At 35.4% G+C, this 15,180-nt stretch overlaps 1 protein-coding gene across 2 annotated transcripts in view; it reads left to right on the forward strand.

The window, feature by feature from the left end:
- The window catches only part of LOC149797547 (phospholipid-transporting ATPase VA-like), a 97,056-nt gene that overhangs the window by 35,171 nt on the left and 46,705 nt on the right, over positions 1-15,180 (forward strand). For both annotated transcript variants that reach the window (XM_089962417.1, XM_089962418.1), the window contains exons 8-11: positions 3,846-4,095; positions 9,647-9,717; positions 11,670-11,876; positions 13,633-14,083. In XM_089962417.1, coding sequence (XP_089818543.1) covers positions 3,846-4,095; positions 9,647-9,717; positions 11,670-11,876; positions 13,633-14,083 — 979 coding nt within the window. The remainder of the gene's footprint in view (positions 1-3,845; positions 4,096-9,646; positions 9,718-11,669; positions 11,877-13,632; positions 14,084-15,180) is intronic.

Genomic DNA, 15,180 nt, shown 5'->3' on the forward strand with positions numbered 1-15,180 from the left:
GATCTGACATCCAGTATGGCCATCATGGCAGCCATCTTAAAAATCTCTTGTTTTCATGACTCTACATGGATAAAATGTCATATAGACATTGGATTTTCAGCGGACGATTTCTTATGATATCCAGTTGGTCTTAAATCAAAATGGTGTTAGGCTGAAATCCAGTATGGCCACCACTGCTGCAGTCTTGAAAATGTTATTGCTACTACTTCTGAAGATAAAGTCGTATATTGATAATATTGTTGTCTCTACTCATGGCCAGATGGATGGATATATTAGCATGGGGTTTTCACCAATATCCTTTTTGGTCCTAAATGAAAATGTTGCCAGTCATGTATCCACAATGACTGCCTTAAAATGGTGTTACTGCTCTCACTGAATGGATGATCATCATGATATGGGGTTTTTACCAAAGGACATCTGATGATGTCTGCTTTGTCCTAATCCATTTTTGTACCACAGCAAATAATTTCAAATTTGATGAAGAATATCGGAGATGGTTTTATGACTCATCTTGAAAGTAAGAAACAATCTTATCCAAAATTCATGGAAAATCTTTTGACCCAGTTGAGTGTCAGTCCCTTCAAGGAACTCTTTGTTTTCCCACCTGGCCCTAAGGCTGAGTAAGTTCATGTTATATTATTACATCCAACATGCATTGTCAGTCCTTCATGAATCATTCATCTGTCAAAATATATATATGTTCAACTTCACAATATATTCTTGACCAAAGTGGTTTGAAATTGATATATGCTATATATGGTGAGGGTATGCATTCAGATGGTGTCACCATTACTATATATATATATATATATATATATATATATATATATATATATATATATATATGACAGAAAGCATTCCACCAAAAGGAATTTGTAAGATTTGGATATGATTCCACTTTCACATTTAGTGTTACTTTGCTAAAAATAGAAAAATCTTTAACCCTTTACCTTACAAAAGTTCTTTTGGATTCATATACCAGTGTGTTTAGATACCTGTGCACTATCCAGAATTCAGACAAATTTGACTGAAAGCATCCTGGCCTTAAAAGCGTTAAAACTTGATACACACTATGCCAATTTCACCATCAAATATGGTTGCCAGTACTAAATGTCGAAAAACCTTTAAATGATTTCTTCTAAATAATCTCTCGACAGAATTTATCCAACTTTGGCAGAAAGCAATTTGGCATGAAGGCCTTTCAGCAGTGTGTGTCTGTTTTTTGTAGGTTTGATGCCGTTCTTAAGCACATGATAGGCTATACATGGTAGCCATTATATTTGGTGGAGAAAGAACCTGGAAAAACTCCAGGAAGAATCATTGACCCACAGGAAGCTATTGGCAAGCTATCTCACGCACACACTAGAGACATCAATTTTTTTGTCAATTTCTACTGGGTACTCGTCAGTCCTAATGATCAGTTACCCAATCAAATGGAAATTGTATTAAATGTGAACCTGAACTGCTTTGTTGTTGGTTCACACATGCAAACTCCCAAGAGATGTATAAGTGTAATTATTACTAATATAAGTGGCAGAAAAGCCAAATCTGAGCATAAAAAGAGCAATCTATATATATTACATGCCAAAATTACAGAAAACTATGAAAAATGCACATATATATTTTTTAACGTACATTTATTTTTGCTACTTACCTGGATCTAGAGTTAAAGTTCTTGTCACAAATTGGCTAAATTGATGTGGCTTAGTAGTTTGTACAAGAGTATAGGCACAAATGAAACTAATAAATTATTGATGCATAACACTGACTTTAATTCAGCTGTACATGTCTACAATGACTTTAACGAATAGTCATAAAGTCCACAATTGATGACTGTTGTAATGTCAATGACCTGTCATGGTTCGTCCCTTAACAACAGTCCTGTGCAACATGTTTTTATGTTTAACAAAATCTGTCTCCTGTAACATTTTTCAGTCATATAACATCCATCAGTCACATTGATACAGCTTGTTTTTTTAAAAGGTATCTGGTACCATTTTTTTCTTCTTTAGTTTAGATTGGTCTGCTAGGCATTATATGTGTAGTATCAAAATATGAATCCATGACAAGGGGTTTCTCATTCATTTGAAATTAATGCAAGAATTACCATATTTGCACACATGGTGAATTTTTATTAGATTTTTTTCAGTGTTATTAAAAAACCAAGATTTCATTTATATTTAAATATATATTTGTTCATTATAGTTGTCCTTTTCGTTTATTTTTTCCTAACATGGTATAAAAAGTGCATGTTATGGTAATTCAAGTTTTCATGTTGCCTTTGTTGTGACAAAAAATATCTGTCTTGGGTTTTGAGGCAAAAATGGCATTAGTTAACTTGGACATTTCAGTGGTGATTTCCTTTTATTTGAATTGTAGTACATATTTAAAGCTAACATTCACTCCAGGGCCACAGAGTTGAGGCAAAAATGGTATTTGTTAAACCAGATATTTCTACTGTGCTTTCTTTTATTTGAATTGTAGTACATATTTAAATTTTATTTTATCAAATATTTCTTAATCCTTACTTAGTGTCATTGTTGATGAAAGGTATTGACTCAGTTAATGTCACAGGATCTCAAAACAAGTGCATTTAAGTCATGAGAAAAATGGCACACAAACCATAGACAGGTACAAAGTTAGGACAGTCTAGCTTGAAATTTCAGCATTGATTCTTAAATAGGTCACATTAGAGAGGAGAGAAATGTCCACTCTTGTATTATTATATAGTACATATATGACAAGTAAATTGTAAGCAACCATGCAAGCCCCTGTGATGTTGAGTAAATGCGCACATGACATGAGCCTCGAACTGTAATCGTTATTCTGTGTCTCAATCGGAACTTGGAAACTGTTTATTTTTACCAGGTACCCAGTTGTTCATTTTATTACCCAGTTTATTATCAACAGGCGAGTACCTAGGTATCTGTTGGCATTTTTAATACTGTACCAACATTGACCAAGCCAAGGGTCAAAAAGCCAGGTGAGATATGTGAGTGGTCTGTAAAGATGATCACCTTAGACTGCCTCCCAGGACCACCCTTTGAGCATTGTATAAATAAAGCTGATTTACCATAGTTATGGATGAAGCTACAGAAAATATAGAGAAACTTTGTAACACTTGTTTCATTATCATATGTAATTGATATCATAAAAACAATATCTGTCTTACTGACTTAACTGCTTTCTTGGCCAACTGCTTCACATTTGGTTGTTAGGTGTTAGATGAGTGATCACAGGTGTACTAGGTCCTCTTGGTAAGATGATAAGTTGTTAAAGGATGAATGCTGGTGAATTGTCTTGGATTTTAACTTTTGCATTAGACCTCATCAGGTTTGCATTTTTATTGTTTTTAATCCTCGTGCTTTTAGCTTTCGGGATATTGTGATATCCACTCCATCCATCAGCCAGTTAATTGATATCTGCTCCATTGATCAGTCTCCATGTCAGTAACTATTTATGAGCTTCTCCACCACCAGAAAGTACCATTGTAAGCGGGTCCCCGACTGGCTGAGTGGTCTGAAGTGCTCACCATTCTGGATCATTGCCATCTCACCTCTGTCTGTGTGAGTTTGACTCTCAGGCTCGGCTAGTGTGGGTACGTGGGAAAGCCTGCCAGTAGCTTCTCTTGGGTCAGTGGTATTTCTTTCACCAGTTATACTGGCCGCCATATATAGCCTATCTTGTGCTGAAAAATGGCATTAAACCCTATAAAAATAACAACAACCATTGTAAGCTTCCACTTTTGTCTGAGTTAATATAATGGTAATAAACTTGAACACAAAGATTATAAAAGAATGTGCAATTCTTGTTGTTGACAGAATTATTTTATTACTATTTTGCAGGCTGTTATTCCCTTAGCTCTCTATGTGTGTATTGAGATTGTCAAACTCCTCCAAGTGTACTTCATCACCAATGACCTGGATTTGTATTATGAACCAACAGACAAGCGAATGGAGTGTCGAGCCCTTAATATCACTGAGGATCTGGGACAGGTTGAATATGTTTTTTCTGACAAGACAGGGACATTGACGGAAAACGTGATGGAATTCAAAACTTGTACTGTATATGGAAAAAATTATCCACATTCTTCAGGTAAGAAATATCTTCATTCAAATTGGAAATGTTTGGAGTTATCTGTTTTATCTGTATTAAAAATTGGAGGTTTTACTCAGTCGAGAAAATGTTTAAATGAAAAATTGTACATTATATGACTGAGTTATAACTTTCATTATATGCTCTAATTTGAACAGAGATAGCTCATGAACACACCTATAATACAGGGTAAAGAGTGGATCCCAATATTTCCCCTAGGCCTCTATAGTTGAATGTGAAAAAATATGATCAAAATTGGTAAATGAAACCTTCATAGAACTCATTTTATAGTCAGAAACAGCAGTTACTTCCCAGAAATTTTAATCAACCTCATGAAATTCAAAACTTTTAATAAGTTATGTATTTTATTAAATTTGCTGCATGAAAATTTTTCAGTACACTGAAAATAAAATATGATGAAATTTTTTATCAGTTAAAATTTTAGTAATGCCTTCTTTGGTCACAAGACTTTAAGAAATAAACACCATTAAAAAAGTTTTGTCAAGTGAAATTTCCAGTTCTATTGTTTAATTCAGTTTCAGCTTAGTCATCATAAATGCAGTATACTGTCTTGTTTTCAAATGTGGAAAGTGTTAATTGATCATCACATCAATGCCAGCGAGTTTTGATGCAAACAAAATTACAAGCCGACTGTGTTTAGATCTCTGACTTGTGGAAGTGTTGGTTGCATTGTTAACCAGGTATTTCCAGTCAAGCATGACTAATTTTTTTTTTAAATCGAGATATCATACAAGAATGGGAGGTTGATAAAAATAGAGCTAGTTGATATTTTTAGTATCTGCTGTATACTCCTGCTATAAGACTAAGCTTGTTACGTTATGATATTTGCAGACCATTTATATTTTGCCGATTTGGTTTCCTTAATAACTTTAGTTGATTATTGTCTATGGTATCCATACTTTCTTGATGTCTTGCACTTGGGGTAAGGAAAAGCTCTGTTGATTACTGGGTCAAACAGGCAAGGTTACTATGACAGAAAGAAGGAAAATCATTTCTGCACAATAACTGGAGTTCTCCAGAATTGACAGTTACCAAACTATGTGGATAGTTTTGTACTTGGAGTAAGGAAGAAGCCTATATATTTTTGGGTCCAGGTCAGTTTGACAGAAAGAAGAAAAATAGTTTCCATATTATGATTTGAGTTGTCCAATATTTATAGTTACCAATCTTTGGTGATGGTTTCAATGTTTGTTTTTTGGGTCCAGTAGGTCAAAGGTCAGAATCACTTTGACTTGAACAAGAAAAATGCTTTCTGTACAATAATCTGAGTTTCCCATCATTTATGGTTACCAGACTTTATGGGTGGCTTGCAGTTGGGGTAAGAAAGGAACCTATCGATTTCAGGGTGAAAAGGTCAAATGTCCAAGTCACTGTGACTGAAAGAATAAAAATAATTTGCTATCTAGACCAAATTGTGTGGATGGCTTGCACTTTTGGTAATGAAGAAGCCTATTAATTTCAAGCTGAAACGGTCAAAAACCAAAGTCATTTTGACTAAAAATAAAAGAACTGTTTCTGCACATTAACATAGGTTCTTTAAAACAGACTGAAACCAAACTGTGTGCATGGATTATGTTTGGGATAAGAAAGGAGCCTCTTGATTGTGCAGTCTCAAAGTCAGAGGTAAAGGTCACTGACTTGAAGAAGAAAGATGGTTTCAGCACAAAAGCTTCATTTACTTTCATAGAGGACTATTAGAGATGTGCCATTCAAGGTACACTTATTTTTGTGGGGCATAGGCTACTAAAATTTGTGGGGCATAGGCTACTAAAATTTGTTCTAATGCTTTTAGTCTCTATTAGAACTGATATGCAAGCTTACGCTAACAATTAAAGTTAATTTTTGGAAAATGTGAGTTAAGAGTTTAGGCTCATGCATCATTTTTGCAGGTGATATACAGTAGATCATTAGTGAAACTCCTTGTAAGAAAAACAATGACATAACATGAGATAAGCTGTTTAGCATGTAGCTTCAATATGTTGACCATACATGTACCTACTGATAAAATGCACAGTGAGCAAGGAAACAGCTATTATATTTTCAGGGGAATTAGCAATCCATTGTACACGCAAATATTTCTCCAGTATTATCTTCATGTGGGTAAGAATTGTTCCTGTTGTTGTAGGGTTTAATGCCATTTTTCAGCACACGATAGGCTATACATGGCGGCCAGTATTAATGGTGGAGGAAGAACCCAGGAAAGAACCACCGACCCACGAGAAGCTACTGGCAAGCTTTCTCACATATCCACATTAGCCGAATCCGAGAATCGAACCCACGCAGACAGAGGTGAGATGGCAGTGATCTGTAACAAAGAGCGCTTTAGACCACTCGGCCACTCAGGGCCCCAATTGTTCCTGTTAAAAATCAGGCCAGTTATAAACAAGAAAAACTGTTTAGCTGTACATGTAGTCCTTTCTTGTGAGGTCAGAGGTCAGAAGAGCTTATTGGATGTTCTGTTGTCTGTCGTCTGTCCTTGGCACAAGTTTCTTATTGCTACTTCCTACATTACTTGGAGGATTGCCATGAAACACATTCATGCCATGTCTAGTTGGTCCTAAATGAAATTGCTGCTAAACAGACATCATTAAAATCTTGTGATCACTACTCTACCTGAACATAAAGTCATACTGATGTGGGGTTTTCACCAGAAACTTCGTAATGTGTCTAGCTGGTCTTAAATGTATAGGGTGCTGATCTGACATCCACTATGGCCATCACACAGTGGCCATCTTGAAAATCCTTTTATTGCTACTCCTCTTTAATAGACTGTTTTCACAGAAAGAATTTCTATGATGCTGGTTGGTTGTAAATGAAATTTAAGGCAAATTGACATACATTATGGCTATCACAGCAGCCATCTTAAAAATCTTGTTATATACCTTTACCAAATGGATGGTGTATCAACATGGGCTTTTCACCAGTAGACATAATGATACCTAGTTGGTCCTAAAGGAAAATAGTGCTAGTTGTACATCATATATAGCTGCTAGAACAAGTGTCTTGATAATCTTGTTGTCACTACTGTCCCTGAATGGATGATCATTATGACAGGGGTTTGCACAAAAACACGTCTAATGATGTCTGCTTTGTCCTACATGAAAATGGTGTGTAGCTGTCATCCATTATTTGCACCGGATCAGCTGATTTGAAAATTTGTTATTACTGCAGAATGTCAGAGCTGGTTTCAGTACTTAGTGGTTAAAAGGAAGACATAGTCTTATCATGAATTCATGGAACTTCTTTTTGCCTTGTAGACTTCAGTTCTTTTGAGAGACCCATGTTTAATTCAGAAGGATAATACCAAATTATTACATTTGAAACTGATTGAAAATTTGTGTAGTTCCTTCTTACTCTATGGCTTACAATATAGACTAATACAATTAGCTCATAAAAAAAAGAGTACAGAGTTTTGCAAATTTATATTTTCTCCACTGGCAAAATTTTTTTTAGTTGTAAAAAAGTTAAATTCCAGCCTTGCAATATGTACTGACATAGCATGACATAAGAAAGCACATGGTGTATGGGACTATTGTAGTCACTTTAGTGCAGACCTTGGGTCAGTTAGTTGTCCATTTGTAAGGTTTTGATAAGTCCAGGAGGTTTGCATCACAGCCCCTTTTGTATTGTGATTTGTGGCTAATGAGTTTTTAGTCAGTTGGGAAAACAGTGACTGAACTATTGCTTTAAGCTTTGCATAAATGCAATATGTTTAATGTCTGACATGTTAGCAAATAATCATTGGAGCTCATTTGTTGGTCCTGTCCAGCAAATACAGCCATTGGAAGACACAAATGACCATAGATGAACAAACATTAATTAACTTTTGGAAAGTGTGGGTGATTGCTTTCAGACTTTTGTTGTTGTGGTGTATAACAACGAACCAAATTGGTTATAGAGAACAATGTCTGTGATTGACAGATTGTGCAGTAGAAAATCCATTGAAATCATCCAGTACATAGTGAAATTTTCCAATACATAGTGAAATCATTCAGTACATAGAGAAGTCATCCCATATGTAGTGAAATCCTCCAATACATAGTGAAATCATCCAATATGTAGTGAAATCATCCAATACGTAGTGAAATCATCCAATACTTAGTGAAATTCAATACATAGTGAAATCAACCAGTACATAGTGAAATCATCCAATACGTAGTGAAATATCCAGTATGTAATGAAACCTGCAATACTTGGTGAAATCATCAATACGTTGTGAAATCATCCAATACGTAGTGAAATCATCCCATATGTAGTGAAATCCTCCAATGCATAGTGATTATAATCTGTAATTGTGATATGATCTTAGTTCTGGTTCTTTTAATTCCAGATAAATCAGTTCTTAAATGTTTATTGCTATTTTGGTTTCACTAACATATATTTATATACACAGTCAAACTGCCCTAAGGGACACCTGAGTTCAGCGGTCACTTGGTTACAGTGGTCATACTAATTTCCCCCCTAGGCAAATTTCCTATATAAATATCTTGTAATTGGCATTCACTTGTCCTCCACAGTCATGTGTTTCTTAACCAAGCAGTGGTTTCACCTGCCTTCCAAAGTCAGCACCCATGTATTTCTTAACCAAGCAGTGGTTTCACCTGCCTTCCAAAGTCAGCACCCATGTATTTCTTAACCAAGCAGTGGTTTCACCCTACCTTCATTGGTCACTGGAGTCCAGCAACAGTGACTGCTGGAAGTATGTAAATAAAATTTGATGAGCAATTCGTGGTTTATATAAAGGTATATTATGTGAATCATTAGTTGCTGATGGAAGCTTCTTTTCATTTTGTAATCATCAAAGGTCTCTCATAAAAGCCAACTGTCTTTTGATCTTGGCAAGTTTGAGTAACTGATTAACCAATCAATTGTTTGAAGTGTGAACACCTGTTTTCATGCCTAATTACACGAGCTGGTTTAACAAAGTCAGCCCTGTGCTTCTCAATCACGGGTAAAAGTTTGGATGCGAATTAAAGGAATTGCTAAAACGTTATTAAGACGTGACAATGATAGTAAAATCAGAGATAATGTGATGTACATGAGGGATTAGAGTGAGGATACAGTAATCTTGTGTGGAACTTTTTATTTTATTATTTTGTTATATTTGCATTTGCTAAATAGCTACACTAAATACATGTATCTTGATAGCATGCTACCATTGCTAATAATAATACATGCAAAATAATAATAATGATACTACCATTAATAATAATGCTAATGTTATTTGATGCATTTGTCATGAACCAAGTTTGAGAACTGAGAATTGAACCTACCTTCAGAGGTCAGTTGTCTACAAAGGCTTCTTTGGTCTTTTCCCATTGGTTGCTGCTGTAGACAGGTTTGACTATATATATAAAAAACTTTTTGTGGTCAAGGACATACGACATTTATGAGCAGATGACTTTTATATGTAGGTAACTACTGAAATTACAAATACATGTACAGGTTGGACTGAAGTTGCAGTACAATCCATTTCGTCATTAAGTTGGTATTATTTTCCCAATTGAAATTTTTACTCTCTTTATTTCAGATGAAGATAATGATGACATAAGCATAGCTGCAAGCAGGTTCTCTCAAGCCAGTGTCAGTCGCAACAGTTCTGTTAGTAATTTTATTGCCACCATTTCACATTTCAATCTTATTCCCTTTGGATTCAATGTTAAATATATTTTAATGGAAAATATAAAGGCAATGTCCTTTCATGCAGTGGTTGCATTTTTAATTTTGACAGTGACAACCTGGAGTTGTTGTCTCTAAATGCTGAGAACCTCTTGTAATGAACAATTTCCACTCAGTGTTGCTCTCGTAATGAACAATTTTCACTCTCGTAATGAACAATTTACACTCAGTGTTTCTCTCATAATGAACCATTTCCACTCAGTGTTGCTCTCATAATGAACAATTTCCACTCTGTGGTGCTCTCTTAATGAACAATTTACACTGAGTGTTGCTCAGATAATGAACAATTTACACTCAGTGTTGCTCATAATGAACAATTTACACTAAGTGTTGGTCTCATAATGAACAATTTACACTCAATGTTGCTCATAACGAACAATTTACACTCAGTGTTGCTCTCATAATGAACAATTTACACTCAGTGTTGCTCTCGTAATGAACAATTTACACTCAGTGTTGCTCTCATAATGAACAATTTACACTCAGTGTTGCTCACATAATGAACAATTTACACTCATTGTAGCTTTCCGCTCCATTGGCCTAGTGATTAGAGTGTCCGCCTTGGCTGCGGGAGGTCATGGGTTTGATCCCCAGTCGAGTCATACCAAAGACTTATAAAAATGGTACTAACATCTGCCTTACTTAATGTCAGCATTAAGAGGTTAGTGTTAGGACTGGTCAGCCTGGTGTCAGGATAATGTGACTGAGTAGGACATCATGCTACATGTCTGTGGCATGATGCCCCAGTGCTAGACATCACCATAAACTGCCACACTGCAGACATCGTAGCGATATGACTGAAAAATTGTTAAAGCTACGTTAAAAATCCAAATCACACACACACACTCATTGTTGCTCTTGTAATGAACAATTTACACACAGTGTTGCTCAGAATTAGAGCATAATTAAAATTTGTGTTACATATGACACATGCTTATATCAAAGCAGAATGTAGATCAAAAACGTTTTCTTTGTGCTTGATGCAATTACAAGTTTTAAAACAACAAATTGATTAATAAATATCGTGGGAAAAATGAACTGTTCAGGATGCTTTTGCCAGTAAATGTTGAGAAATTCTTTAATAATGGAATTCATTTGCAAAAACTGATGGACTTGTAAATGATAAATGTAATTTTTATATTTTCAAACATAACATTTTTGCATTTAAGTCATTGTTGCTTTCTCTTTCTTACCTGAAAGTCTACATTTTTGTGACCATATTGAATTCAAAGATTTTTCACAAAACCTGCTTTCATATATCACATAAATATATCCTTCTTCCAGATATAAATCATACAAAACGATGTAAGTTTGACACAAGTAAATAGACAACACTTAGTACATGAGAAATAGTGAAGCCTTGCACTTTTTGGAAATCCCCAGATTGAGCACTGGCTCAATGACTTGCGCGTTCCATGCATAAATTTTTTACTTTAGCTGATAGAAGCAGCTTTAACCTAAACTCTTAGGAGATTCTCATCTCATGTAGTTGTCATTTTATCATGAATATATACGTTTTGGGTGGGACTATGGAAATTGGACAGTTTTGGAGATGAGACACTCGATGCATTTGTGCTGAGAGCAAATATTTGAGCCATTACAAGCATACAGGTTTTCTGAGGCTTATGATTGTAGTGAATTATTTGATGATGGAAAACATAATTCATGATTTTAATTCTATATAAATGTTTTTGTCAAAATTAAAAATTAATGAATACAATAGTAGAGAAGAAATGAATTTAAATATAAATCATAAAATGTAGAGAAAATGTTAAGGTATACTACTGTATTTAGAAGATTAAAGAAAAATCATTGTAGTGAGTAACGACTTTTATACAAGTTACAGCTCAATTCTTAAATTTCTGTTTTATTAGATTATTGATAACCTGAAGCTGGAATCTGAGTTGCAACGAGAGTTGTCCTTTATGTGCCTGCGTAGTATAGGCAGCGTTGACCTTAGTCTGCCTTCCATCAGTTCACAAGGTCATCACGGTTCTAACACTAAACAGATACAGGAGTTCTTCCTTTTGATGGCCATCTGTAACACTGTCGTTGTCTCAACACACATACGTGAAGATAATGTAAGTCTGCTTTCAAGTTTTCTTGTTCTCATTAAGATTGTCAGAGCTCTTTCCATTTCAGTTCCATGTTTTCACACCTGCTGGACATAGATAAATTTGTCCCAGTTCAGATGACCCAATTTTACCTAAGCATGAATAAATTTTGCATGCAAACTTTTACAAGTTACAGCTTATACAGAACATTATTTTTGGAAAACATAGTTCAGACTGTTTCCAATCTAAGCTTCTGTCACAACACTCTCAGCTGCCTTGCTTGGTACTCAGCATTAAGAAGTTAGTGTTAGGACTGGGTGGCCTGGTGTCTGGATAATGCAACTGGGTGGGACATGATGCTACATGTCTGCAGCATGGTACTCTAGTGCAGACTTCACTGTAAACTGCCACACTGCAGACATCATGGCAGTATGACTCAAAAATTGTTAAAGCAACATTAAAAATCCAAATCACACCTCCCCTTCTGAAATGCAGTTTTTTTTATACCTAGATTAAGTAACTGAATACAGCTGTCTGACCTTATAATATCATGGTAGTTGGGGACAGTAACTGCCTACTGGAATATATACCAAACCATGATATAGCAGGAACAGTGATATATACTTAATCATGGTAAAGCAAGAACAGCAGTGTGTAGTGAATTTAGATGTGTCCCACATAAGCCAAACTACAGTAAAGTGAGAATGATTCAAAATTTCATGAACGTGCATGTGTTTGTGTCTCTTTGTGTGTGTGAGTGTTGGCAATAGGAAAGAGGAAGTAATTAAATTTAATTTTTATGTCTTGTTATATATGCATTTGCATTTTGAAATGTTTTAAAAATAACTTGAAGATATAACATACAAAAGTCAGGTTCATGTCGTTTTCATTTGATAAATACTGTCACACATTTGATCGACCAATTGAAATGGTTTAATTTTGATCATGGAGTCCAAATTGTGTTTTATCTAGAATTTAGATGTTCTTATGAAGGGCATTATATTGTGGGAGATTTTTTAAAATGCCAATATGACTTGTGGTGGGTGAGATTTAGTGTAATTTTAAGTCTGCTTTGACACATCTGTCATCTTTTAGTCAAGGGTGGATCCATAGTGAGCTGTGATGGAGTGGAAAATGGTAGAGGTTGGGTGATAATTCAAATGCAAAGTTAAAATATGCATATTATTTAAATGGAGAAAATTTGGGCTGGGAGTGGGAGCTGTTCCCTTTATTGCCCTTAATTTTAATTTAATGTCTGATTTGTTTCATAGACATTAACATTTCTTGGGTAGGACTGATTTTGGATGAAAATATATCATGCAGAATCTGGGTCAGATTACATATCTACACGTTATATTCAATGATTATCAGCAGATTTCAAGCAGATTTGATTCGTGCAAGTTGTATATGGAACTTGTCATATTTGATAGGACACATTTTTGGAAATGTTTGCTCTGGTCAAGTCTTTTTTCTGACTTGTAATTCATCAGTTTCATTGTTGTCAGTTCATGGATTAATTCAGGTCCAAATTTTATGTCAGTAATTTTTCAAACAAGGTTTATTTGAGGTAGCTTGTATAAATATTGACAGCATTCGCTTTGAATTCATTTTTGTCTAGATAGCAGTCTTTGAGTGATCACTAACAATAACCATTCATGATGCTTTCTGCATTACATTACAGTATATCCAGAACAATGATACAGACTGTCTTGTATTGCCTTTTGCTTATTGAAGTAAGTCAAACTAGACAGTTCTTAATTAACGTATTTCATATTTTATTCAGATGGACGCAGAGGGTCACGTAAGTAACCCAGCTTTGAACAACACTTCACAAGACAATCATCCACTAAACCATCCCGTACTGGTAACCCTACAGGACAGACCCTCCAGATTACCAGAAATTAAGCACAGAAAACCGCCTCGGCCAACAGAAAATCTCACAAAAATGATGCATAGAAAATCTCATCTCCCCTTACCCCCAATAGGGACATCAAGTGTCAATGGGGATGTGCCACGCAACAGATTGGACACAATATCAGATCATGGCAGTGTAACTGGTAGTATTACTGGTAGTGTGACTGGTAGTATTGCTGAGTCATCAATGAAATTGGATATGTCAAAAGTTCGATATGAAGCAGAAAGTCCAGACGAATTGGCGTTGGTTAAAGCAGCCAGCACCTATGGATGTTGTCTTCTGAAGAGGTCTGCATACTCAGTAACTGTGGACCTGCCAGGTACCCTAACTTGTTATTAGTACATAATTGCTGTAATGTGCATATTTGATCATTAGCACATTGTATTGATATGATGTCTTTGATTTCTTTGTAGTGTCCTAATATAATTTGTATAGCATCAGGCAGCTTAAATGGAATTTTCACTACTCTGGAACAATTCCAAATTTGGCATTATGTAATAAGACAATTATGGACATTTCTTTTGGTGAATATGAAGTTTTATGAGCCAGTAAACCAATGATATTGACCTTCACTTCAAACTGTCCATCCCAGATGTTCAGACTGCAACACAAGACTGGTCAATGTAATAACCAAACAAACAGTTGACAGGACAAAAGAAGGAAGGGATAAACTTTCTTGAAAGATTTTCATGGAGAGTATGGTTACTTTGTGTATGTGGTTTTTTTCTTCTTCAGTATTCACTCTAATCTTGAAATTAATCCCATTGGAATACATAATGGTACTGCCTTTGCTGTCAGTCTTTGGACTTGCAAATTTTCAAAGACCCATAATTTGTTCTATGATGATGTATTAGCTCAACTGGTCATAGACCAAAACAGTTTATGAGGTGATCTGTTATGGATTTTCCATCTGTCTTTTAGCACAAGTTTGTTCTCTACCTTAACTAATTTGAGGATTGCCATGAAAGTGTACTCAAACATTCAACCCATGAACTGGTTGGTCTTAAATGAAAATCATCCCACAGAGTCACCCAATGTGGCCTCCACGGGAGCCACCTCAAACATTTTGTTATTGCTGCTCCTTCAGAATGAGTGGCTTTATGGGGTTTCCACCAGTAGACTTATGAAGCATAGTAGGTCCTTAATGGAAATACCACCAATCTGATATATCTTATATCATAGTGACCATCTTGGAATTCTGATTACCAGTCCTTCTGGTTGGATGGTTATATCAACATGGGCTTTTCACTTAAAAACTTCTTATGATGTCCACTTGGTCCTAAATGAAAATGGTGCCAGTCTGAAGTGCGGTATGGTTGGCAAAGCAGCTACCTTTAAATCTTCTCAAGACTTCTTTGATCAAAAAGTTATATTGACTTTGGGGTTTTCACCTTAAGACTATTTATGATATCTAGG

The sequence above is a fragment of the Sinohyriopsis cumingii genome, chromosome 6, assembly GCF_028554795.1.
Source record: "Sinohyriopsis cumingii isolate HCF-2022 chromosome 6, ASM2855479v2, whole genome shotgun sequence".
In the NCBI taxonomy this organism is placed as follows: domain Eukaryota; kingdom Metazoa; phylum Mollusca; class Bivalvia; order Unionida; family Unionidae; genus Sinohyriopsis; species Sinohyriopsis cumingii.